Source organism: Hydra viridissima, unplaced genomic scaffold (assembly GCF_058129835.1).
Source record: "Hydra viridissima isolate aposymbiotic clone 2 unplaced genomic scaffold, HvirCarnegie_v1 scaffold_5, whole genome shotgun sequence".
In the NCBI taxonomy this organism is placed as follows: domain Eukaryota; kingdom Metazoa; phylum Cnidaria; class Hydrozoa; order Anthoathecata; family Hydridae; genus Hydra; species Hydra viridissima.
Window position 1 is genome coordinate 13,198,094 of NW_028324304.1, and position 27,623 is coordinate 13,225,716.

General features: G+C 28.5%; 2 protein-coding genes across 7 annotated transcripts; one reads left to right on the top strand and one right to left on the bottom strand.

Annotated features, from left to right (window-relative positions):
• Positions 1 to 210: 210 nt before the first annotated feature.
• On the top strand, positions 211 to 11,972 carry LOC145189181 (sialin-like). 3 transcript variants are annotated; one of them, XM_090087361.1, is made up of 11 exons: positions 310 to 429; positions 4,508 to 4,545; positions 5,326 to 5,359; positions 5,673 to 5,872; positions 7,668 to 7,755; positions 8,019 to 8,114; positions 8,210 to 8,343; positions 8,478 to 8,627; positions 9,101 to 9,230; positions 9,638 to 9,882; positions 11,525 to 11,972. In XM_090087361.1, exons 4-11 carry the CDS (start codon positions 5,858 to 5,860, stop codon positions 11,693 to 11,695), a joined length of 1,029 nt encoding a protein of 342 aa, XP_089943487.1. In that variant the 5' UTR covers positions 310 to 429; positions 4,508 to 4,545; positions 5,326 to 5,359; positions 5,673 to 5,857; the 3' UTR covers positions 11,696 to 11,972. The 3 variants fall into 3 exon arrangements, with proteins under 3 accessions (XP_089943485.1, XP_089943487.1, XP_089943488.1); XM_090087362.1 differs by lacking the exon at positions 310 to 429 and adding an exon at positions 2,530 to 4,293 and having other exon boundaries at positions 4,436 to 4,545; XM_090087359.1 differs by lacking the exon at positions 4,508 to 4,545 and having other exon boundaries at positions 211 to 429.
• Positions 11,973 to 12,326: 354 nt separating this feature from the next.
• LOC145189172 (pumilio homolog 1-like) lies at positions 12,327 to 26,002 on the bottom strand. Of its 4 annotated transcripts, XM_090087358.1 has the most exons (11): positions 25,703 to 26,002; positions 24,645 to 24,873; positions 23,339 to 23,595; positions 22,352 to 22,678; positions 22,160 to 22,266; positions 21,171 to 22,003; positions 19,948 to 20,795; positions 17,740 to 17,877; positions 14,668 to 14,915; positions 14,323 to 14,406; positions 12,327 to 14,212 (listed from the first exon to the last, which is right to left on the bottom strand). In XM_090087358.1, the coding sequence occupies exons 3-11, from the start codon at positions 23,585 to 23,587 to the stop codon at positions 13,963 to 13,965; spliced, it is 3,084 nt and encodes a 1,027-aa protein (XP_089943484.1). In that variant the 5' UTR covers positions 23,588 to 23,595; positions 24,645 to 24,873; positions 25,703 to 26,002; the 3' UTR covers positions 12,327 to 13,962. The 4 variants fall into 4 exon arrangements, 3 of the variants coding, with proteins under 3 accessions (XP_089943484.1, XP_079921872.2, XP_079921873.2); XM_080065746.2 differs by lacking the exon at positions 24,645 to 24,873; XM_080065747.2 differs by lacking the exon at positions 25,703 to 26,002 and having other exon boundaries at positions 22,166 to 22,266; positions 24,645 to 24,783.
• Positions 26,003 to 27,623: the final 1,621 nt, after the last annotated feature.

A 27,623-nucleotide genomic window follows, 5' to 3' on the forward strand; every position in this document is an offset into this window, starting at 1 on the left:
AGGATCACTAAGGATCACATCAAAAATCTGTAAAAAAAAAGGTTTTTAGACATTAATAGTATAACAGGAAAAGCTTTAGCTCAAGTTGATAGGGCATAAAGATTTGATATTTCATATCATATCATAGACAATAACTTCTATTTTTATATCAAAAATCTATTTGTTAGAAAAGTTTTGTAAAAGTTTTTTCTCTAAATGAGTTTATCTAAAATTTTGTTTATAGCAAGTTAGTTGACATAGAAAACCATGGCATTTTGTTTTCCCCAAAGATATGTTTTTGCTGTAATGGGACATTTTGGATTGTTTATTGTGTATGCCTTGCGAGTTAACATAAGTGTTGCCATGGTTGCAATGGTCAATTCTACTCATTCACATAAATCAACTCATCCAGAATGCAACAAATTTAAGAATGCAACAGGGCCACTCAATGTAAGTAAATACAATTTATATATTTATACATGCATGTGTACAATTATAATTGATTACCACTTTATATAATAATTCTTAAGGTTGTTTGTGTGGATTTTTTCTAATACTTCATATAATATAGGTGATCTCTGTTTTTTTAAATTCATTGTCTGAAACTGAGGTTATCCAAAAAGCTGATATTCTTTATTTATCACTAAGCAAAGGGTATTTTTAGTTATCCGAAAAATATTTCTGATTTTCTCGCATTAAATACTATGATAAATTAAGATCTTTTTCTTCAATAAAAATTTGTTTTTTTACAAATTTTCATATTTCATATTTATCAATTTTTTCATATTTCCAGTCATAAAAAACAGCACTTTGTTGAAAAAGCATGTTGGTTTCTTAACGTCACTTTTCAGCTTCAATATTCTTCTCAATTGTTTCTGACAAATTTTTAATTTGCTCTTCATGTTTTTACTGCATTCTCATGACAAGTGTCAGTAATTGTTTATTCTTTTTTGATGTACAAATAGATTTACAAACAAAGTTTAACAGCTAGACCTATCAACTGTTCACAAATTGAAAATGTTGCTCTTCCAGTTAACATTTATAGGTTCTCATTCATTAGATTCTCTCTAGACCACATTAATTTGTTACCAACTTTTGTACACACACAAATCCCATCATCACAAATCTGTTCACCTTCATTACTCTCTAAACAGTATTTTAAGAAATGTCTCTTGACATATTCAAGACTCACTACACTTTTTTTTGACAAAAGTATTGTCCATGTAAGCAAGTGTTGATCCAATCCTGTAGTTGATTTTCATAATCTGCTCTGGCACCTTTTGGTATCATGTACAAATTTGCTAAATAACCAGTTAGCATGATGTCTCATAAAAGCAATATGGTTATTTTAGAAATATTTTTAAAGTATTAGCAATATGTATATTTTTAAATATATGCTAATAATTCTGTGTTTGGAAAAACATTTAACCATATTGTTAATCCTAACAGTATCATAATTCACAAAATGTGTTGTAATAATAAAATATTTTATTCATATTTGATTTGAGCCAAAGCTTGTTTACATGTATAAAAATGCAAAAGTTATCTAAATACCTTCATAAACTTTTGAGTTGTAAACACTTTAGTCTTTAAGTAATTGATATACCCCATCTCATATCACTTGACACTCAAATAAGTGCTCTTCTTTGCAGTGAAGAGATTTCAGGTGCATGTGAATCATCAGAATCAATGGTAAGTTTCTAAATTATTGCTTAAAGTAGAATTATTGTATAATAATATAGATACAAATATTGTTTCTCCATTTGGGCAGCTGTTGATGTTTATAGCTGGTTTATATGCAAGCATATTTACATTACTTTTATCTTCTTCTATTAGTCAAAAAAATTTCATATTTAAACAAGTAAAACTAAATTATACTATTCCCTACCCCTCAACTTAACAATAACCTTAAATATTCCTGTTGCATTCCTGGTTAAGTTTAGGGTAAGGTATAATTTTATTTGATTTGATTTGAGATTTTGATCATGGATTTCTGTGATATGCAAGTTTTGAAAATGGGAGAAATATAGCCAATTAGGGCAAGGTCTTGAGTAGTTTTGTTTGCATTTAAAATATCACTAGTTACACAGATGGAGCAATTACATTTGTATTTGTTCTCCCCATTTGATTTGTAGAGTTTTATTTTACATTTAATGTAATGGTAACTTTTTAAATGAACTTCTAGCTATGCCTCTAGAACAATACAATGTGGCAAGTCAGTTCTCCACAAAACACCTTCAATGTACATTTTAAAAGTTACTATTTACTTACCAAAAATTTGGGTAACATTATCCCTGTACATAATCCTTCTTCTGTACTTCTACATTATTATTACCTTCAACATTAGGTATATTAACTATGAGTTTTGGCAATCAGACATTGTTAAATAATGCACAATTATGCATGTAACAACACAAAATTACTTTGGATGCAAAATCTGGGCATAGATGAAGTGTTCCACCAGTGATGTCAAGACATCTGAACCTGCTCTTTAGTACCCCGAGGCAACATTCAACAATGCATCTGGTTAGCCTTTATTTTAACCACTTTATCTGGTTAACCTTTAAACACTATTTAGACCCATCATCTAAATAGTGTGTAATCATATGATTTTTCAATCTAAATCCTGAAACACCCACTATCAATCCTTTGCAAACACAATTTTGATTGCATCGTCTAATTCTTACTAAGTGTGCACTAAACTGTCATTTGCTGCTTCTGGAAAGTTAGTGTTAACATATAAAATAACTAACCTAGCACTACATGCAATCAACAAGTTATTAAACTTGTTGATTGCATGTATGATTGCAATTGATGAAAGCCATCACATAAATATCAATGGTCACAATACAGTTTGGAAATTGCACAATTTTGAAAATTCATCAACTAATTTATCTAACATTGTTTCTTTAGTTGGAAAGGTCTATTCTTATTATCACACGTCTATTCTTATTATCACAAATAAACTCTACAAATTGCTTCACACCATGACCAACAGAAGCTTTCCTAATACCAAATAGTTTGGCTGAACTTCTTGAGTCATTCCATATGCTAAGTACTCCAATCCAATTAAAATCAATATGCAGTGGCAATCCATGATTTCTGAAAGTAGATCTTTTGAGAAAATATTGTCTTTCCCAATGAAGCAATCAAAAATCTTGATAGTTGCCACCAATTCATCAAGTTCAAGAAAAACTACATGTGCCATAATGAAATAAAAATTTTATGCTGAAACAGATGAGTGATAACTAAAATTCACAATAAAAACTGCTTGCTTAGTGTTGTTGATTTAACAAAGAAATTCCACAATAAAATACCACATTTTCTAATTTTGTAAATCTTCCCTGTTTATGACAGAAAATTTGTTTAACCACATTGTTATTTTAATTTAACAATGTGGTTAATCTCCAACAGTATGGATAATACTATATAGATTTTATGACACAATAATTTATACATATGTCAATTAGTATAGAAATGTTGTTAAAATACCTATATTGCTTTTTTAAGACACCCTGCAAGGCCTTGTCTTTCTCTTCGTTTTCATTTGACTCTCCATTTGTGATTCAAATGGATATGAAGAGATGGATATGAAGAAAAGGCCTAGGCTTCTTTTTACTTTTAATTTTACTAAGTTTTCCACCATAACTGGACTCAAGCTTTGCTTTTTCTGATGGAAAAACAAAAATTCCTCCTAGTAACTTAATAGAATTCATTCATCATAACATCTCCATCATGACATCATCATCACCATTCAGCATCATAACAACTCCAAATGATCAGAAATCCACTAAAATAACTTCATCACTTACTTGCCATCAACCTCAAGAATTATAATTGCTGATCCAAACCTTTGTAGTTGTAACACACTCAAGGAGTTTTTATAGCATGGTGTTAAGATGCTGTGCAATTAACATCACTGTCAACAAATCTACATGATCCACAGCAGCTTTATGTTAGATAATTAACATAATATTGATTAGGTCCATCATGGCTTGAAATCTTGATGATAAAACTTCTGGTAGTCCTATGAAAAATGCACGAGCTCTTTTGACAATTTAACAGATGAGTGATTAAGTTCATGTGTTTACATTTATCTAATTTATGTGCTATTTTTTCAACTTAAATCCTTTTATTCAATATTTGTTTTAATTCATGTCAAAGTTTATTAACTATTATTGACATTTAAAAGCTATATAAGACATCCTTTTTTTTTTAAATCATCTTATTTAGTTATTTAGTTTGAATTGTTCTAGTTTTATGCGTTTTTATGCTATAAATAATATGTGATCAAAAGGAAACATGTGACCAAAAGTAAGTAAATAATCCAGAATTTATTTTTTATCTATTTTTTTAATCTATTTTCATCAAACTTTATTTTACTTCATTTTTATATGATGATAATTTAGTTCAGCACATGTTGATCAGCTCATTTTTTTGTTCATTCTATTTTTAGCTCAAGCAGTTCATGATAATTTAGTTCAGCACATGTTGATCAGCTTATTTTTTGTTCATTCTCAATTTTTAGCTCAAGCAGTTCATTTGTGCAATCTAACATGTTAAAAGGCAGGGAAATTTTTTTATCCATGGTGTGACATGTAGTTTGTAAATTTTGTAAAAATGGACATTGTATTTTTTATAGTATTTCTAATATATACTTATAAAAATTAATTTTATTTAGTTTGTATTTGTATAAATGTAAACAATTCACATGTCTTGATATTTTTATTTTATGTAAAAATTTACAAATACCTTTCAGATAAAACCTATGTAGTTTGTATTTTTGTATATATTTTTAAAATTTAATACAGTTTTTTTAAATTTATTTGGTTCTGAAAATATTATTGTATCTAAAATATATGAAATGATTTAAAGTTCATTTAGTTTCTTGTAAATTGGTTTAATTCTGAAATGGTTTTTTATTCCTGAAATCCAATATCCAATCCAAAGAGTTTGAATGAATTTTTTTAATCTAAACTTGCTCTTTTCAGACTTTTTAATCTAAACTGGCTCATTTCAGACTTTTGGATAAAACATTTATTCAAAGATTCTCCAATCCAGAAAAAAAACAATGTATCAATTACAGCTGCTTAATATCTTATTGTCATTTTAGATTCTATTATTAGTTTATGGTTATTTGGAAAATATAACAAATCAAAATTTCAGTTATTTTTTCCAATTTACAGTTTCTTAATCTAGCTTTTTAAACAAAAAAAATGACCTTTCCTTCTGACTTTTTATTTCTTAGCTTTATTTACAAAAAAAAAGACAACTTAATCTGTTTTATGTATCTACTTTAACTTATTTTTGTATTTTGTTAAATGAAATTTATTTCCTTTATTTCAGAAAGGAGAGTTTAACTGGAATCAAAATCAGCAAGGTTAAATTTATGTTTCTCTTGCTTACTCTTTATTTCAAAATAAATTCAGTCTTTATCATTGAGGGAACTTGAAGGATTATAAAATAAGGTGACATAGTTCATGTACCTTACTAATAATCTGCCAAAAACTTATGGTATGTTTTTATTATGGTATTGCATATAACAGAAATTTTTAAGCCGTCACTTTTTTAATGAAAAAAGGTTGATTTACATGTTTTTTAAGTACTCTAATCAACAAAACATTTTGTTGTATTGTTTTATTGTAAGTGTTTTTTAAACAAATATTTAATCTTTATTTACTATTTATTTTCAGGCTTGATATTGGCATCATTCTTTTATGGTTATCTTATAACACAATTTCCTGGTGGAGTGATAGCTAATAAGTTTGGTGGAAAATTTGTTTTTGGATTTGGTGTATTTATTGCATCCTTTCTTACCTTATTGACCCCAATTGCTGCAAGAACAAACCTTTATTTTCTTATTATTGTCAGAGTTCTAATGGGAGTAGGAGAGGTATGTGTTTAGAAGTCCAGCACAAACAATAATAAATTTAGATATTGTAATAGGATCATTCCATGTCTAACTATCTAAGAATTTTTTGGCAGCCTTGCATCTCAACATTAGTTGAATTTTAGCAGAAAGAGTCAATTAAGCAACTTTGACCTTCAATATCTTGAGACTGCTTTGAGGAGTCATCCTAAGATGTTGAACCCTTAAAGATTTTTGCTCAAAAGATTTATAAATGACTGAACACTGGGATCATTGGTTTTTCAATTATATGTTTTTATTGTTGTATAAAGTTATAAGAGTAGTTAACTTAAATGTAAGTTTTAACTACAGGTTATTTATTTTAGTTTGATTACATACAGTATTTTAACTTTTTTTACAATTTTATAGTATGTTACCTTTATTTTTTGGATCTGTTATACTGGCCAGCAAATGACTTGAAATGATTACTTTCTTGAACCTCTTAAAAATATCATTTTAAGTTATTAGATCATATTGCTGTCAGGTTTTTAGAGTTGGCTGTCACCCCAAAACCTGAAAAAGCTTGCTTGTATACCATTATTTTATCTTAGGTCTACTCAAAATTTATGTAATCCTCAAAAATTATGTTTTGATGCAAAGTTTGAGAAAAATCTTTATATTGATCTTTCTTTTTTTTTTAAAAAAAAAAGTTACAAACAGTTTAAGCCCTGAAATATATGCTAAACAGATGATTAAAAAAACAATTATTGTAAAAATACTAATATAAAGTACCTAAAAGCTCGTTTATGTTAAAAAAATTATGTATCTTTAATTTTGATGTTATAAAACTATGTATCTTTAATTTTGATGTTATAAAACTATGTATCTTTAATTTTGATGTTATAAAACTATGTATCTTTAATTTTGATGTTATAAAACTATGTATCTTTAATTTTGATGTTATAAAAAAATTAAAATTAAAAAAGTAAAGTCTTAAGTATTGAAAGTAAAAATAATAAACAACTAAATGATAAAAGATAAATAAAAATTTTAAAATGTTCTTTTAAGTGGAATAAAAAACTTGTTTTTTTGATGAACTGCTGATTTTTTTTTTTTTAAATCACAATCAGATTTGTTGTCTCTGTTATGCCTAGCTATTTCTTCTTGGTCTGTGTCTTCTGAGAGTTAAAATAAGATTTTTGTTTGATTAAGTGAACATTGACTTTTGCTATAGTGATAAAATTTAAAACTAAAAATTATTTTAAATTATTATTAGACTTTCAAAATATTTTCTATAAAGTTGTTCATAATAACAACATGTAATGTCTACAAAGTATATTTATTATTCATTGAAAAAAGGTACATTTTATTTTTGTCCATTTTCCTTAGAGTAGCATTAAAAATTTTGGTTAATTTTTCTTTTTTACTTTCATTGAATAAATATGATGAAAGTAAAAAAGAAAAATTAACCAAAACTTGTAATGTTACTCTAAGGAAAATGGACAGAAATAAAATGTACCTTTTTTAAAAAATATTTGTTTGCTTTTACTATAGAAGTCCTAATCTCAAATTAAAACTTGTCTTTACATCCCAAATATTTTATCTTAAAATTAAGTTATTCAAATTCCAAGTACATAATTCTTGAAAGAATATTTTGATCAATCGTTAATTAGATAAAGCAAGAACACAGTTTTTTTTAATGGATCTATGATAAATTAATGTTATCCTAGGTTTTGGGTGACCTTTAATTTGCTCAATAATAAAGTAAACAAAAAAAAAAAAGGTTTTTAACTTTAAATGAAATTATAAGTTACTTAGTTATCTCACTCTTGTGTTTGAGGGGGTAACATTTCCTGCTATGCATACCTTAATAGCCCAATGGTCACCACCAGCAGATAGATCTAAGTTTGTTGGTTATACATTTGGTGGTAAGTTTTTTATTTAATTTATCAACTTTTTTTTATTAACATTATTTTATATTGGTACCATTGCTAGGTATTATGAGGTATTAGTTAAAATTAAGTTTAACTTACACATGCATGTATGTATTTATGTATGTATGTATGTATGTATGTATGTATGTATGTATGTATGTATGTATGTATGTATGTATGTATGTATGTATGTATGTATGTATGTATGTATGTATGTGTATGTATGTGTATGTATGTGTATGTATGGTTATTTTTAGGAATGTATTCAGGAACAATAATTTCTCTTCCATTATGTGGTTTACTTGCTGGTTCCACTTTTCTAGGTGGCTGGCCTTCTGTTTTTTATGTTTTTGGTAAGCATCGCTTTAATTTTTGTAAATTCTTGTCAGTCAGCTTTAAGTTTTACATTCAAGTCTGGTTTACTAATTTAATATTAATGGATTTTCAGGAGCTCTAGGTCTGATTTGGTTTGTCTTATGGTTGCTTTTGGTTTTCAACAATCCCAATGAGCATCCGTACATTAGTGAATCTGAAAGAAACTTTTTAAATCAAAGTTTGCAACAATGCTCTTCAATCACTAGGGTAGGGATTTAAGGTTGCTTGTGAGTATAATTCTATTTAAGAAATTCATTCCTTACAACATCAATTTGAAAAGGTCTGGGTTTATAAATATGTAAAGCGATAAAACTTTCTGTTTGTTTATGATAACCATTTAGAATGTGAAAGTTCCATGGTTTTCAATGTTAACTTCAATTCATGTCTGGGCAGTAATGATTGCCCACTTCTCCAATAATTGGGTTTGGTATATGGTTCTAACTGGGCTCCCTTTATATTTCAAAGATGTACTTGATTTTAATTTGACACAAGTAATTTATTATCTTTATTGTTAATATGCCTTTTTTGTATGTTTGAAAACTGTTGTAACATTTTATTTACAATTTATCAAAAATGAATTTTTTCACAAACTGTCATTTTTTATTTGTCATTATTCTAAGTTAGATGATTAACAAATGTTATAAAATGATTTTATTGAATGCAAAAAAATGTAGCAGGTAAATTGTTCTTCTGCTGGAAAATTTTAGTTAAAATTTTTATCTTTTTTTTTTCCTACTGAAAGTTAAAAGTAAAAGTTGCATGCCTAACATATTGTGGACTAGTTTTATAACCCCAAAATTGTCTAATCTATTTCTCAGGTGTTTCATTAAATTTATGTATTCAGAAATTTGTATTAATCTCGTATTTTGAAATTAATTTTAAAGCCATATTGCATATCTTTATTATATACTCGCTATAGAAAAAAACCATTTACTTGATTTTTTATTTAAATATTCTTTTTTAGAATGGCTTGTTGTCTGCTCTGCCTTTCATAGCAGCCTTTCTTGCATTTCAGCTTATTGGCTGGCTCAGTGATCTTATAAGAAAAACAAGATTGAGTACTGCATGGACTCGTAGGATTATTTCTGCAATTGGTTAGTTTTACTGTCTGATAACAATTTTGACAAGTATTTTTGAACAAGATATGTTTATCTGAAAACAAACAACTCTGCTTTGTTAACAACTCTCACTGATGATGACAATGTCATTTTATCAAAATGACATTGACTACATGTTTTTAATTAATTTTATCAAAATGATCATAAATCTCAGTAAACTGGAAAAACAGTGTTAATGCTATCAGAACTTTGCAAAATTAATCATTTTAATCTTTAACAAACATTTAATAAAAAATGTAAACAATTCTACAGATGCTTTTTTTAAAGAACAACCCTCCACTCTTTCCTTGCTCCTGCTTATGTTTTAATGAATTAAAATTAAAAGAAATGACACTGCATAGACCAAAATAATGTCTGATTGCCAATCAAATACTTTGGTTTAGGTTTCTATCCATCTGCTGCATTTCTTATCTTGGCAAGTTACTCTGGTTGTGCAAATATAACTTGGTCAGTTACTTGCATGGTGCTGGCAACAGGATTTTTAGCTCTTAATGGAAGCGGTTTTTTAGTTAACCATTTAGATATTAGTCCAAGATTTGGAGGCATTTTAATGGGTATAACGAACACTCTTGGAACTGTTGCTGGGTGTGTTACACCATCAGTTACAGGTTATTACACAAATGGTGATGTAAGTGAACATCAAAATATTTTCATTTTCTGTTGTTATCAACTTTACTAGCATAAGAAAACTTTTATGTTGACAATGCTTGTTTTTTAACCAATATTTTTAACTTTTATATTTAAGGGAGAGTGTTGCAACTTGGAACACTTTTTCTTTATTTTAATATATAACTTTGTTATCATGAAAATGATAATAAGAAAGATAATTGACAAAAATACTTCAAATATAAATAATAATTATGCAAATGTTGCTCCATGGTACAATGCTTTCATTTACCTTATCATGTTCAGTTTGCAGTTTACAATACTTGAACAGCTTTAAAAATTATTTTCAATGTTTTTCAAATATTAAGTTGTTGTTTTTTTTCTACTATTGTAGGCATTTCATAATTTTGTTAGATCGATCAACCATCGGACTGGTGCATGTAGATGCACCTGTCAACACGATATCTTTAAAATATACTGTAAGATATATTAGCATGGATTGAGATAAGATTTCCAAATGCATTTATTTCTACTATGATTGTAATTTTAGTACTTGTGTCTGCTCATGAACCATCTGTTTTATTTTTGGAGCTATAATTTTTGGAGTCCTGTCTTCCTACAATTAAAAATATTTTCAGGAAGAATTTGATCAAATCTTTAACAATCATGAAACGTTTTGATCTATGTTTATTGAAGCACGGCCTCTGGCCAAAGCTGTTGTTTTCCAAATTTTAAACCCTCTCTTTTCATTAATTCTCTCCATGAAGAGCCAGAGTACAAAAGGCATCCATTTTTCTCTTGCTGTTTTATTCTTCTTCCATTCTTTCATCATTGATGATATGCTTTTCTAAAAGTTTTTATTTTGTAGAATTTTTTTTTCTCCTTGTGATTTGATATTCAAATGTTTTTTTGTTTGAATTTTATGAATTTTTAGATCTCTGTGAAGAGTCGTTTACTAAGGGTTGATTTTTTGCGAACTTCTCTGTTAACAATTTTTTGGTGACAAAGTAACCTCTTGTATATAAACTGATAAGTTTTCCACTGATTCATTGGTATTTTTTCTCAACAGGGTTTTCTTGGCTATTTACTTGAAAGTAAAATAAAAAACTATTGAGTTTTATAGAATATGCTTACACGAAATAATAGAATAAAAACTTTATTAATTATTAAACAACAAATTACTACGAATCTGTTACAAAAATCAAAATTTCAAGCAATTAAAATTGTTCCAAAGTACATTATTTGTAGCTATTTTAGAGGAACAATATAGTTTTTTTGTAAGGTATAACTTTTTAGTAAGTTAGTAGTTAAGAAAATTTTAGGTTATCATTTAAATCAGAAACATGCTGAATATTTCATCTTTAAAATTCTTTGTTAGTTTGAAAAGAAGTGTAAGAGTATATAAGAAGTATATAGTCATTTAAAAAATATAAAAGGAAAAAGATTTCATTCTAAAATCATTCAAATGAGACATGCTCATGGAGTTAAACTAAATAAAATTTTAAACGCTTGTGGTGGCAATAGATTATTACTCTGTGAATCGTTCCAAGGTATCCAGAGTATACTTTCTGCAAAATATGATAATTTCTTTTCTTTTTTTTTTTTTTTTTTTTTTTTTTGAGTTAACAGTATTGTTTTTATATTTAAAAAGTTTATACTTTTAGCCATCATCAATTCAATATAGAAGCGTTTTCTTCATAGCCGCTGGTATTTGTATAGCTGGTGGAACATTTTTTATTGTGTTTTTATCTGGTGAAGTACAAGAGTGGAACTATGCCTTGGATAATAAACCCGAAAAAGAAAATTTGTTGGAAGAGCCCCTTGCGTCTTCCTAAGTTGATTTTCAATTAAAATAAATTACATCTTTAAACATTTCGAAAATACTTAAGAACGTTGCAGTGACGAATTGAATCATGTGTTGATCTTAATATTGAGATTTTTACTGTAAATATGGAATGACAGATTTTATATTGTGAATATAGATTTCAGTGATTGATAATATAGATAATTAAAATCATTTTTTATACTTGTGTTGATTCAAAATCACTTTCCTTTTTTTATGTATTATGAAAGTTTTTTTTTTTATGAAAAAGATTATATTTTGTAATAAAACTTTACTTTTTTCTCGTTTCTGGGTACAAAGTGTGTTTTCCTAAGCCAACATGCATAAAAAACAGAAAATGGCTAATGATCCACAAAAAGTTTGCTTCTATGACTAGGATAGCGTTGTTTTGAAGTTCGTGTTTCTAAGAGAATTCTCAATTCGCGTTTAATACTGAGTAGTCTTCTAGAATATTCTTAAAGTGCTAGAATTGTCCAGAAGTATCAAGAATTTTAAGAATTACATAGAATTTCCACGATACTTCTAGAACTTCCTAGAATGCCTTGTTCAAGAATTATATAATTTAACTGGCATAAAGGAAATCTCAATGAGACTACGAAAGATTTCATAAGATGCAAACTAAGTTAATAAATTGCAAAGCTTTATTCAATCAAATCCATATTTAAAGCAATATTTCCGTATTTTAAATTACAACACGTTTTTATATCCAAGTTTACATTGTTTACAATATCATACATTTTTCTGAAGATATAATACTCTTTTAAAAAATAGTTAAATTACAGTAAGAGTTTAAATCCTATTCTCACATAAAAAGCAACAAAAAGAAAAAGCTTAAAACGTTTACTCTTGTTATTTTTCCTATCTCATTAAAACAACTTTGACATTAAGCTTTGTTGAAAATAGAATAAGAAAAAAAAAAAAAAACTAAAAGCAAACAAATAAAACCACAAAATCAAGAATGCTGTACACTTTTAACAAATGCTTACAATCAAAAAAGTTTACAAGGCTGATTTTTGTCTTAATAATTTGCTAAAAATATTTATCTACGTACAACCATTTTTTTTTTTTACATGTTAGTGCGGACCAGATGTACAATGAGTGCGCTATTTAAAGACGTCATATACAATGTTACAATTGTTATACAATTTAGACTCCTCGAAAATTGTTTATTGTAATTAAAAGAAGACTGTCTTTTTAGTTAAGATTCAAACTAAACTTATTTTGGAGGAGTTAAGAAAAGACTTTAAACTATAGACATTTTGTAAGTCTATATTTACATGTTATTTATATAATGCTATATATAACAGGTCGAACCTGTGTTTTTTTTTTCTATGCGCATATTTTACACTACAAAACAATCCGTTTTTCAATGTTTGCATACGAACAAAAAAAATTACGAGTATAACATAAATATACTACACCAAAATCACTCAAAAACCGTAAGATCATTTTTTATATACAACTTAATAACACAAAAATGTCAAGTCACTGCCGAAGTTAAAACTCAAAATACAGTATGATAAACTTTGACAGAAACAAGAAAGAACACAAAAACAAATTGAGTATAACACTACGCAATGAAGAAATAGGTTTATCCCATCCTTATTATTATAAGTTTTTTTGGGCTTAAAAAACGACAGAGAAAGGGAAAAAAACCTAAAAAATAATTCTTGATGCTTAAAAAAATAAAACTTCGAAAAGCTCTTTTTTGAATCTATATTGAATGAATGTCATCTAATTATTTTAAAATATAGTTAAGCTTACCATGCTAAAATATTTTGCTAATGTTAACTTAAGGCACAAGCAAAAAGCTGCTAATAAGCACTTCAACACAATATAAAACCATAAGTTACAGAAAATAACTAACTTCAAACATCCAATCTCAAGAATTGAATACAATTAAATATCAAAACAAATAGATGGGTAAAATTATAAAATAAAGCATAAAATGAGAGCAAATGAAAATTTTTTTACTCTCATTAAAGTATAAAAACATCTTGTAAAATTAGAGAAGTTTTAGATGTGTGAGAAATTGTCACATTTTTAGCCAACTGTTTAAGAACTTTAGAAACATATTGGATAGGTATGTTTTGAAAATAAACACAAATAATTTTGGTCTTATATATTGCTAAATTTAAAAATAAAAATTTATTTTGCTGCCCATAAGTTAATCAGACACAAAAAAGATAAAACAAAAAGAAAGTGTACAACAAAGAAAATCTTTCTACTACTAACTTTAAAATCCTTCCTCAAAAAAAATTAGTATGAAGTAATTGGTGCATTGACTGGTAAAAATAAAAGATCTGGCGCCTGCATATATGCCTTTTCAAAGCTCTCCAACTTGGCTAATATATGCTTTCCATAGGTATACTTGCGTAATGTAGATACATGAGGACGAATTTTGATCATAAGTACTTTACGCTGAATTGGCTCAGCTATATCTATCATCTTTTGGACAACATAGTTTGCATATTGGTCTTTCATCATCATATATAATGCTCCATGAGGACTTCAAAAATAAAAATATAGCATATTTTTTAATATTAAGTTTTAGGTTAATTTTATATTAAAAACAATTTTATACACTAGCAGCTAATACATAAGATAGTTAATTTATACCCATCAGGATAATTAGTGACTTCATCAATGAGAAGAGATCTTTCCTGCCTTGATGCATGGGTAACACACTTTTCAATAACATTACTAAAAATTTGAATAAAAATTACAATATCAAGTTAAGTAAAATGCAGAAAATATATTGCAATTAAAACTGCCATATTACCAGAAATAAGCTTCTTAACAAAACAGTATTACAAAATGTTTTATTAATGTGATTGTAATGTGATTAAAAACTTATGAGACCAAATATACTGATAACTATTCCATTTACCAAACACCTTATAAAAAAAACTTTTAAAATAGATGCTTTAAAAAATCTTTATAAAAAAAAAAATCTTAAATTACCTAGCAAACTTATGCTGACTCAGCAGCAAAACATTACCACGCACAATATTAACAATAGTAGATTTGTCTTCAGGACTGCCATGTTCTAAAACATGTTGTATTACATAGTTTCCATATTGATCTTGAATAAGACGTTCTGTATGCTCATGGAGCTCTGCTAATATTGGAGCTGTTTGCTCCTGTGTACAATGCTCAAGAATTCTTTGAATCACTCTGCAACCATAAGGATGTGTAGACAATGAATAAACCTGAAAAATTATTCTGACACTTAATTCACAGGCTCTATAACTTACTGAATTACTTCAATTTGACAAAATGTCAGGTTGGCATTTAGACTTTATGTTCAGTGAATAGATTTTTTCAATTAATGGTTTACTGAAAAGCCCAGATATCAGATCAATTAAAAGATGTGTGCATATATATAGGGAAATGTGATGAAATAATTTAGATGGTTTTTTAAAACTCCCTTTATGATATAAATTCAATATAATATGCATTAAAAGCGTAAAAATAGATATAGCCTTTCATTTAATAGTATACAAAATTAATAAGAAAGAATAGCCAAAAAACAATTGCCAGTAATTGTTCTATTTTTAAAAATTACATAATGCTAAAAATATAATAAAAATGATGTTATTAATCTTTATTACTACTTATTGAGTTTAAAAATTTTATTCAAGTTTTTCAATAGAGGTTTGTAAAATAGTAAATTTTTAAAAATAGTTTGAATTCAAGTTAGCCAACTTTAATTTTAATTCTAATATTTTAATTGAGTTTCACAAATTTATAAAGTTAATAAACTTAAACGAAGTTATTTAACAAACACAATAATTATTTGAGAATATAAATCAACCCAGTACTGAATGATCAAGTTATTAACATGTTAATAGTCTGTTGACATCATGTTAATTACACAATTCAAGACTTAATGTTAAACTAAAACTAAAAATCAGCTTCATTTATAAACCAATTTAAATATATGAATTGTTGATAATTACAATGACTGTTTACTGGAATTAAGTTAAAGAACAGCTCCAGTAAACCATTATTGTAATTATCAATAATTTTGTCTTGTATATCACAGGTAATTTCATCAATGATGATTTTCAACTTGAGGATTTTATAGTGGGGCTAAAATCTTTCAGTGATACACTGTAGTTCATCAGTGCAAAGTTAGACCAACTCATAGCCCCATTGCCATTGGAAATTCAAGAATAAACAAACAGATGATATGTAAATGATTGTGGTTTCAATATCAAGCTGGATATGAAATTAGGTGATTCAAACTGAAATGTTTTTTACTGATCATATGCTTCATTAAATTACAAGAAGCCCTAATAAAATAAAAGTTGTGAAAGAAAACAGCTTTTTATTGGCTGCTTATGTTTACGGAAGCACTCACTAAGAAAGCTTAATCAATGACATGCAATTTTTAAAAATTGGAATACAGATTTTTACATGACAAAACAACTTTGCCAGGTAAAACCAGATGGAATATTCTATTCTATTAATAGCAAATTCTATTCTATTAATAGCAAATTCTATTCTATTAAGTCAGTACCATATTAACAAGCTTCACTTGAGATTGTAGAACAAATTTGACAAACTTGTCCTAAGTTCCTTTGAAACTATGGTGCTTGAAGCCTGTATTTCAATTCTGGAGCAATTTGCTCTGTCCCCTAAACATTTTTGAAGGGCAGAAAGAGCCAGCACTTCATGAAATCATTATATCTTTAATCAGAATCCATATAATAATTACCAAAGGCCTTCTTTTAAAGAGCACAAGATTTAATCTTAGCAGCTCTCAATTTGGCTACAGAATCCAAACCCCTTAATCTTTCAACATTATCTCCAACAATGAGGAAGAGGATCCAGCTTTTCAATTATTAACTCCTACACTAGAACCAATTAAAGCAGCTCAGTTTAGTGAGAAACTGGCAAATCTGACATCAAAATTGAAGTAAACAAATCTCACTACTTTGGGAAGAAACACAATCATTTTGGAATGGTGGAGATTGATGGCCAACACCATCTTCTTGTAAAAGTTACACAGAGAGTTCATTGCATTTCAGCTTCATTATCAGCATCAGGAGTTTTTTCTGGGTCAGGCAGCAATCACATGCAAACAAATAAACCTTCATGTAAACAATTTACAGGCTGTTTCAGGAAGTGCGCGTGATCGCACACCTTGCTTGTCCACGCACATAGTATTTGTTTTAGACAAAACGACCGTGTTATTATATTATGACTGTTTTAATAGTTAGCAGCAAAATAAAGTTTAACGAAAATAAGGAAAAAAAAGTAACTAAAAAAAGGAAACAAAATCTGTACTATATTTGTAATAGAATATTTAAATAAAATAACAGAGTTAAAAATTCAATTAAAAAAATAAATAACTATTTCACTAACTTATTTTGTTTCCTTTTTTTAGTACAGTTTTCTTTGTAGATAAGTTGAGCTTTTTGCCGTGAATTATACTTATATTAAGACTGTCAAATGGTCAAGGTCATTTTGTCTAAAATTATTATGTGCATAGTCAAACAGGGCGTGCGATCGCACGCGCTTCCTGAAACAGCCTGATTTAGAAAAACTTGTTTATGTCCAAGAAAATATTGACTTTGTCGATCTTTCATTTGCCAGTATTGGATTGATTTAAAAACAAATTAAGTAATAATTCAAAACTTTTAGATTTTTCTTTTTTTGTTATTGTTAGGGAAAAAAAATAGGCTGTGAGCTTAATTATTTTTGTATGAGTAATGTAAGAATTAAAAGTAGGGAAACTAAATTGTTTAAATTAGAAAATATAAAAAGATTTATAAACTTGAAAAACTTGATTAATTCAAATAACAGAAGTCTTAAACTTAAGAGTCAAATTTGTAGAATTTTTAAAAACCCGTCAAATTTTTTCTTCAAGTTTTGTGAGTTCAATCAGTAAAAATATTTAACAGCCAAGTAGTTCAAATTTGCTATGTTTTTTCAAATTTATCAAGTTTCAAACTTGAACTTACCATAACTTGTAAATCTATTTGTAATTCTAAAACTTTATTTATAACAAATTCCTGAAATACACACCTGTCCTTGAAATGCATCTATAATAAATTGAAGCTGAGTTGAATCAATGCACTCAATGCACTTCTGAACAACGTGATTCCCATTTTGATCTTTAACACACTTCAAGACATGACCATCTAATTCTTTAACTAATTCACCCTGCAATTACAAACCTAACAAGTTTCATAACAACAAACGTAGCATATTTAAAAATAGATATTGAGATGGATAGAATTGCATAATTAATAAAAATAGAGACATGAAACTCTGCTTTAAATTTTTTTATACTGATTCTTCAAAAATACTTATATACCACCTTTTCTCTTATATACAATAGCATGCAAATGTTTATAAACAGCTTAAATTTTCTAGTTTTTTTGTCATAACTTTTTATCTTTTCAATGAAAATAAATGGAATCTCTTGACAATTGCTCTTCTAAAGTGATTAAATGGTATAATTTACTCAAAAAAACGAAAACTTGTTGCGAAAGGAAGAAATTATAATTGCGGAAGGAAGAAAAACATAATTGTGCAAAAGTTTATAAATAAATGAAAAAGTTCAAAAAAAGAGATTATTTCTAATTCCTCTACATTTTTCCATTACGGCACAAGTATTTTGTTGGATAGCCTCTAGATTATAGTATTGCTTGACACCGACGAGGCATAGAGTCAACTAAACTGATAAGCACATCTTTGGAGATATTTGCCCTACAATCCGAAAGCATCCTCAATAAATCATTTTTATTGGTCAGTTTTTCGCCTTTTAATTGACAATCAAGATGTTCCTAAAGATGTTCTATTGGATTTAAATCTGGACTTTGAGAAGGCCAGTCCAAAAGTGGGATTTTTTTTGAATTTAAAATTTTTTTGACTGTTTGCACAATGTTTTTGGATAATTGTCTTGCTGGAAAACTCAACCACAAGACATTTTCTCCATTCGATGTGGCAGCATAACATTCTTGATTATATCATTCTGATCCATTATGCCTTCAATGCAATGAAGTGGAGCAATAGAATCATGACTAATAGATCCCCAAACCATTATATTGCTACCATGTTAAACTGTAGGTATTTGATACTTAGGAGCAAATATTTTACCTTTCGAATGTGTCACGTACTTGATAACATCGCTACCAAACATGCAAAACTTTGATTCGTCACTGAATAAGACTTTTGACCATTCTTTTTAAGTCCAATTCAAATGATCTTTTGCAAATTTCATTCGTGCTAAGCAATTATTTATTAATATTAATGGTTTCTTGGTAGGACGACAACTAAACAAATTATACTGATGCAGGCGACGTTATGTAGTAGCTACGCTGCACTTAACACCATAATTATTGCTCAAAGTACCATTCAATTCGACAGTACTTCTGCAGGGATCTTGTCTAAACAAAATTCTGTCTTGATGTTCTGTAGTTATCTTTGGCCTTCCTAGACAATGCTTGTTTTCGAGTGCCTTACAGTCTCTATATCTCTTAACTAATACTCTAATTGTTGATTTAGCCACATCATGAAGCTCAGAAATTTGCTTATAAGGAATCTTCTTCTTTACACCATGTATTATTAAATTTTTCTTTTCCAGTGACAATTCCTTAGACTTTCCTATTATTTTTTTAAATTCAATTTAAGTTAAATATTATCTCCAGTAAATTAGTTTTACTAACAAAATGTTATTTATACTGAAACTTTGATTTTCTTCATGGGGCATCAAACTGTTTATAAACTTTTGCACGATTATGTTTTTAATAAAATTTGAATTTCTTCCGTTACAATTTTTCATTTTTTGAGTAAATTATACTATGTAATCACTTTAGAAGAGCAATTATTAAAAATTCCATTCATTTTCAGTGAAATGGCAAAAAGCTATGACAAAAAAACTAGAAAATTTTAGCTGTTTATAAACTTTTGCATGCTGCTGTACCTATATTATCCCTGAAAATATAAAAGAATTAAAAATTTAAACTAGACTTGACATTAAATTGAGGGAAAAAAAAAAAAAAAAAGAATTACAGAGTAATCTTAAATATTTAATACTATAGTCATATCCAACCCTAACACACTTAAAAGATTTGCTATGCTATTCCTGAGTAAAAATTTTTCATTTATTCAAGATTTAAACTACACAACAAAGAACAGCCTACCACATTTCTTTGATATGTGTTTTTTATAATTCAGAATATGTTAATATTATGTCAAAAAAGTCTACTGAACTTAATTTTAACTTACATGAATAGGAATTTCCGAAGGTATAGTTTCAAGAGCCTTTTGAATAACTCTGCAGCCATACATTTGCAGAGCTAAAGGCAGAACATGGCCTTTAATCCTCTGTGCTAGCAAAAGCTTCTGCTCAGGAGAACCAAACTCAAAAAACTTTTGTATGACATAATTACCAAATACATCTGTCATTAAACTATAAGCAGCTGATAGAATTTCATTGAAAACCATGGTTTTTTCCAAAACACTAGCCCTCTCTAGCTTCTGCTGAATAAATCGTGAACCATGTTGATCTTGGGAAAACTCCACAATATGCCTTTGTAAATCATGAAGTTGAAGATTTGGAAAGCGGTTATTTCGGAAATCTTCCAACAATTTGGATCGACCACTATCTCTTGCACCAACACGCCTGTATAAACTGGCACTTGATCCTAGAAAGGAACTTGATAAAGCTGAGGAACTGAATCTACGATCTCCTTGAGAGTTTAAAAAACTCATATAGTTAGATAGTCTACTTCCATTAGCAGGACTTCCAATTTCAAAAGATGCTTGCCCCTGTGAATGTAAAGGGGAAGTATTCGGATTAGTCATGTTAAGGGAATTAGCAAGTGGAGTATTAACAGTTAATGAGTTGTATGATCCAACCATGCCTGGAGTATAAACAGGAGTTCCACCAGAGCGCTTTGCACCAAGAGTACTGTATACATCACGCTGACCTCCAGGTGATGGCAATGGGCCAGTCCCTGTAGATTGTAAATGCCCACCTATGACACCAACAGGACCTGTGGTTTGCAATTGCATTGTATTCTGACCTGGAAGAGGACCTAATTGACCAGTAGATAAATATCCAAGATTGATCCCTGAACAAAAAAAACTTAAAATTAATAAAGATTAAATAACAAATATGATAGATTAGATTTTCTAGTATAATAGACCATGTTAGTACTAATGATGTGTTGTTTACTTTGATGCAATAACTATGCAATAACATTAGGACTTTTACTATGCCTTCGCTGACGGCCATGTTTGTAATAGCAACACACTTGCATCAACATGGTGTATTGTTGAAGGTTAACAAAAAATTTTTATATAAATTTTAAAAAAATAAATAACTTTTCATAAACAAACAAAAAATAAGAAAAAACTGTCAATCAACTTCATACTTATGTTACCATGAAAATTGTTTTCTAACTTTTTTTTTTTTATTTTTTAATTTGAAAAAAAAAATTAAAAACCTCCTCTCTGCTGCTGCTGCCCAGGCTGAGTTGGTTGATTATACATATGAATTGAAGATGAATTTCCACTATGCATTCCAGGACTAACAGTTGACTGAGCATTTGGATTCAAAACCATAGAAGAAACCATTCGAACAGTTTGCCCCATTTGATTAACACCATTAGTTAACATTCTACCATTAATTATAACCGGATTACCATGCTGATCATAGAATGTAGATCCAGTAGGAAAATTTATTGGGGCTTGCACAACTTGGTAGCCTGGAGGTAACTGCTGACCATTAATTTGCTGCTGAGATGATTGATGTGTTGTACTAGTCGAAGCACTAGTTGTTTGAGACTGTTGTTGAAGGTAAGCATTCCCATTTTGGTTTGCATATACAATCGACTGGATTCCATAAGCAGCAGCATACTGAGGATGAATCATAGTTGTTTGTCCTTGCGCATTAACTAATGGGATACCAGCACTTTGGCCATAAGGGTCTTGCCCTGCAGCACTAGCAACATAATAAGGGCTAGGCATACCCATTGCTTGCTGTTGTTGAGGGTTAGACCCAAAAACTAAATGAGGGTTAGCAGACATATGCTGCTGATTAGTTGTACCAATAATATCATACTGATGTAGCATATTACTATCATATGAATCTATATGTCTCATTTCACTTTGATCCAATTGATTAAACGGCACAGGTGAAGTAACCTGGGAGTTATTTTGTGATGATATTGATTTGATAGGAGTGCCATTGGAAGATCGCCCACCTATTATTCCACCAAGAGAATCTTTCTGGTTTGGCAATGGGGAATTATGACTTTCATTACTTGTGTGCTGAGAGCTAAATATTGTAATAATAATATAAATGTATAGAATTAATACTATAACAGGTAATCATTTATAAAAAAATATGGAAAAACCATTTTAAAACCTAGATATATTATCAAGTCTTTGTTGATTTAATGTATTTACACATACAGTGATTTAATGTACTTACACATACAGCGACTGCTCATCATCTTGAATATGGACTTCAACTTCTTCATCTTCTTCAAATGTTTGAGAAACAGGATTTCCATTGTGTGCTTTTTGATTAATACCATCCTACCATAAAAATCAAACGGTTTAAGACAACTAAAACAATTTCAGATATCTTTTAGACAATTAAAAAACTAGAAGAATTTCTTACCGATACAATGTTCATTTCTTTCATGCGAGATTCTAAATCATGACCTCCTGGAGAGGAAGCAAGCACATATTCTACCATGTGAACTCCAAGCACAGAACCATCAGCTGATCTAGGGGAAGTTACCACATGTTGAGGCCCTCCATATTGTTCATGCCTTCTTTGAACCATTGTAATAGGCTGAGATATGGCATGTTCTGATTTATCACTGCTTGTATCACTTAAGCTCCAAGATGGTTCTTGCCAGTGGTTATCAAAAGTAAACATGGTTGGAGGACTGTTAGGTTTTTTTAAGTCTAATGCTTTATCTCTAGATTTATTCCAAATTTGCTGTTAAAAAATAAGAGAAGGGAATATTAACTCCAAAACTTAGAAATTACTTGCTAAGTAACAAATCAACTGAAATCATTTTAAGAAAAATTAGCATATTTTTCACACATATATAAAAGCTATACTTTATTTTGTAAGTTCTACAGTAATAAGCACACATCATTTATTTAAAAAATTCTTAACTAAACCATGAAAATAATTTTCACTGGTAGGAGGAAGACTTTGTGGTTGAAGAGTTTTATCAAATATATCTGGTTTTTTTAACCAAAGTTCTTGGATAATCATTTTACAGACTGTGCTTGCTAAAGCTACAAAGTAATAACAGTAGCATTTACCAAAAAACTGATTTGAGAGGCATATCATAAAAAAAAATTCCAATTCTTTAAATTTTCCAATACTAAATAATATTAGGATAAAATGCACAAATTTATAATTCCTTACTGCATTCAATCTGAATAATGAGCATTTACTTACATATAATTCAAAAAACATTTAAAAGCTTTTTGAAACCAATATCAAAAAAGCAATAACTTTAATTTGTTTGAAATTAATCATTTGTTCCTTTAGATATATTTTTATAAAAGTTTGTTGCCTTAAACTATCCAAAAAGTTGCCTTAAAATATCTCAAAGACAATTTTAAGAGTGTTCAACAAACTTACTTTTCGATTTTGATTATCATCAATATTTACACTCCAATCATTAACAGCTGCAATATTGTTTCTAAAAAAATTGTTTTTTTGTTCAGCAGTTATTTTCACAGAGCAGCCAGAAGAATCGTTGAAATGGGTTTGCTGAGGATGGTCATTAGGCGCATTACGTGTGTTCTCTCCTTGATAGTTGTTGACAACTGATTTGTTTTGCTGCTGCCAAATAAGGTCATGCATACCAACGATACAGGATACACTCATATAATGACCTAATTAACAAAAAAAATCTATGAATACTTTGACAAAATCTTAAAGAAGTACTCTCAGTTTACAGGTAGGATTGCCAGGGTTGTCTAAATTTTATTTATCAGCAATTTAATTGGTTTATGTAAAAAATTTTTTTTGCAATTATGCACAATCTTGAAAAGAAAACAAGAGATATGATTAAAGATATTACTTTATGTTACTTGTTTTCCTTTAAAAATGTTCTTTAAATTCTTCTTATGCTTGGAAATTGTTGAATATTTAAAAATTATTTAAATTGACAAAACTTAATAAAAAAAAATTGCACTAAACTTGATATTTAATTGAAAACAATCCTTTTAGCCAGAAATTATTATATTTATAAAACAGCAGGCCTCTTTCACAACATTTAAAATAGAATGAAATGATTGAAAATTTTTATAACAGATCAGTTTTTTTATGTCATGAAATGTTTGTGCTAGATTATGAACTAAAAATTCACTTAACTACAACTTTTATCAGTAATAGCATGAATAAAACTATGTGTGAATTTTACATTCCATGTGTTTTTTATATATTGTAATAATCCTTGTTAACATTAAAAAAAAATTAATAATTATACATTATGAAATAAAAACGTGACAAAAATTTAAAGTTAATATTCAACAGGTTAGTAACAAACTTAATCAATTACTTACATACAAAATACTAAAGGGAACATAAAGAAATAAAAAACCTAAGTAGTATTCTTTCAAAGAAAATTATTGGCCATCTCAAATTGAATATCCTAACTAGTTAGACAAGTGTTAACTTGATAATGATATTAGGGCACTGAAATATAAGTTATTTCTGGCCAGTAATTATGAGAAATAATTTCCCAAAATGAACCAACAGAGTTTTTCATGCAATTTTAGTTAAGATTTTTGGGAAATGGACAATCTATGTTTTAAGTATTGTGTTTAGCATGTAAATTGCTTAACATTTAAAAGATTTAAATAGTTACAGTTAAAAAAATAAGTAAATGCTATCGTAAAGTTTAAAACAAGATAAACTAAGGTGATGGAAAAGAAATTACCAGATACAGGTCGTCAATTTTTTGGTCACTTCAAATTTTCCGCTACCATGTTTCGTGAACTGCAAACATGTTTTTCCCTTGATACAGTGCGTGTTAAAAATTATGACGTAACATTCCAGTAAAGATTTTGGCGGTAAATCAGTGGGGGGAGATATGTAAGGCCCAAGATATCCAAGTGAAACAATTTTCTGAATGATGCAGTTAAATTAAACTACAGATTTCATGAGACCTGTATAAAAATTTTTGATTTTAGATCTCTAATTTCAACTAATCGATGATGCATCATGCGCTTCCGCCGAAATTCTTTTTAGTTACAGTTCTTATGGTTTGTCTTAAATAATTCCACTATTCCAAGACTGCACTTGTAATTATGTCGAATTGCTTTTAATTAATTTAGTTTAAAACAGCAACGAATAGACGAAATATCTATTCTCAAGAGAATTGGTTGAGTTATCTTTTTGCAAATCTTGCGAATTTGTTTTTTTTTTAAATAAGTTAACGTAGGTTATAATTTTTTCTTTTTATTAATCGGTATTAAATTAAATCAATGGTTGAGTTTATAGTGTTTAGACATATGCCTTAAAAATGTTAAGTGTTAAATTTATATTTATTAGCTATATGTAAAACCTATTTTATATAACCTTTCACAAAACAGCAGTTCTACTAAAAAAGATGAAATAGTCGGATATTATTTTCTTAAGGTAAACCCAATTTAAGACGTTTTTCGGTGTAAAAATTTGGTTTCGACGTCTCATTCTAAGCTTTTTAATCTCTGCCATAGTCGTTGTTGTTTTTTTGTTTTTTGTTTTTAGTAGCTAATTTTAAGTTAACAAAAAGGATGATAAACTTATTTAAATGTTCTTTATTTTTAAAAAAAAGTAAAATTATAACATTTAAAATACGATAAATGAATGAAAGATTTTGTTTCGTCTGGTCAACGTTATAAATAACATAGATGCCATTATTTAATGCCGAATCGTAAAGGTAAATAAAACAAAAATGTTAAAAAGATGTAAATCTAAACAAGAGCATCTATTATTTAGTGTTCGGTTACATACCTCTTTTGTTTATTGCCTTTAAGTTAAAACTAAATTGATGATAACGACTGACATATCAGGTAAGTCAAACGCAAATTAAGAAAAAAGTCAATACAAAGCGAAAAAATAACCATTCAGTATATATGCGTGATCTCTAAGTATACCCAATAGCTAAAGCTAGACGAAAATAAGATCTACAGGATGAGAAGCACTTTTGTGCTTTGTTCTCGTCATTTTTAACTGTTTTCTATGAAGTCTAAAGAAGCTAAACTTTGTTTCAAAACTTTACATCTAAATTAAGCAATAGATCTCTATTGTTTTAATGGATTCTTTTTTTTTTTAACTCTTGAAGAGGTTTAATTGATTACTTTCCTATTCAATGAGTTCGTGAAACCTTAAGACAGAAACCTGCTACTTTACGTTAAGCATTTTTGGTTGGTTATTTTGTTCGTACAGAAAGATCTCCATTGCGGCCAGCAAATTTTTGATGGCTTTTGTTTACCGACGGAATGTTCTGCGTTCCATTCATGTTTTTTAAAATCCTAATAATTGATTTTAAAAAACATTAACTGCTCGTCTCCAAGAGTAGAACACAACCGTCCAATGGGAATGTTTATAAAGATTTCTTTCGCGTGAGTCATGTGACATGACTATTATCTAAAATCAATAAAACTTTTTTCAGCAAAAACAGATGAGGAGGAGAAAAACAAATAACTTAAGAAAAAAAAACCTCAGTCCGCTTTCAAAATATCAAAAAAAATGCTTAAGTTATTAAAAAATAAAGAAATAATCTGGGATATACATTGAAGGATGTAAAAGTTAAAATAACATTTGTATTATTTAAATTTTTTCCTATTATCAGAAAAAAAAAAACTCAATACAAAAGTAAATGTTTGTAAGTATAATAGTCGCTACAGGCGCGGATCTATGTTGCCATTGTGACAATGGCCGAATAGTTTAAGTTATCGGCAGCCATTTTAGTTTTGGGTTTTTTCGCTCAAGGAATATCCCTAAAAATTTAAATTTGTCTGCCGTAATTTACGGATTTTGGGTAAAGAGGTTCCTGTCATGGCCAAACGGTTGTTTTTATACGTTACCAATGTTTTATTCAATCAATAAATGCTGTAAAAAAATATAAAAATATCGATCTTTTATCGAAATTTCAACCGCGAAAATAAAATTTGGCCACACAGTTACATTATTCCTTGATCCGCGCTTGCTTTAGCAGAAACGGACTCGACAGCATTTTATAAATGTAATTGGTTTTCAATGACGTTTTTTAAACTTATTAACCATAACAATTAAACAAAAAGGAAAGAATCAAATTTTTTTTTCGAAAAAAAGAATTTTTTGATTCTTAATCGTCCGGTTTGTATTTTCCTGTAAAAGTTCTACACAGAAAACGGCAAAGAAACATTCATTGTAAATTTTGTTTTTTTTAAATGCCATACGAATTTTACAGTTCTCTCAAAACTTAAGCAATTATTTTAAAATAGTTACAACTCTTTGAAAATCAAAAAATATTTTTTATATACCGGATATGTGCACAAGCACATAAATTGCAGTACATAACTAAATTGCAGAACATAGCATAAATTGCAGAAAAGAGATTACAATTCAACGAAGAAAATTCAAGTAATTTTTGTCATCCAAACTCTGGTACTTTTTTTTTGAACCCTGAAAGGTTGGGGGTCAAAAACAAAAAGATCGTTTTTAATAGTTATAACATAGGTAAGGGATCGAGAAGAGAAGGGATCGAGAAGAGAAGGGATCGAGAAGAGAAGGGATCGAGAAGAGAAGGGATCGAGAAGAGAAGGGATCGAGAAGAGTATTACACTAAGTATAATGTACTTTTGGAACAGCTTTTGACATATAAACAGATTTTGCTAACAATTCTAAGTTACGAGGAACTTTTTCCATTAAATTTTTTTCATAAATAATG

What these genes read in the sequence shown, in the direction of transcription:
- LOC145189181 (XM_090087359.1), top strand. Translation starts at nt 247, where the DNA reads ATGGCATTTTGTTTTCCCCAAAGATATGTTTTTGCTGTAATGGGACAT. An exon ending in TGTTGGTTATACATTTGGTG is followed by an intron (nt 7,756 to 8,018) that starts GTAAGTTTTTTA and finishes GGTTATTTTTAG; the next exon opens with GAATGTATTCAGGAACAATA. An exon ending in TAGGATTATTTCTGCAATTG is followed by an intron (nt 9,231 to 9,637) that starts GTTAGTTTTACT and finishes ACTTTGGTTTAG; the next exon opens with GTTTCTATCCATCTGCTGCA.
- LOC145189172 (XM_080065746.2), bottom strand. Translation starts at nt 23,587, where the DNA reads ATGAGTGTATCCTGTATCGTTGGTATGCATGACCTTATTTGGCAGCAG. An exon ending in AAGAAATGAACATTGTATCG is followed by an intron (nt 22,267 to 22,351) that starts GTAAGAAATTCT and finishes TTTTTATGGTAG; the next exon opens with GATGGTATTAATCAAAAAGC. An exon ending in AGTCAGCATAAGTTTGCTAG is followed by an intron (nt 14,407 to 14,667) that starts GTAATTTAAGAT and finishes TCAAATTTTTAG; the next exon opens with TAATGTTATTGAAAAGTGTG.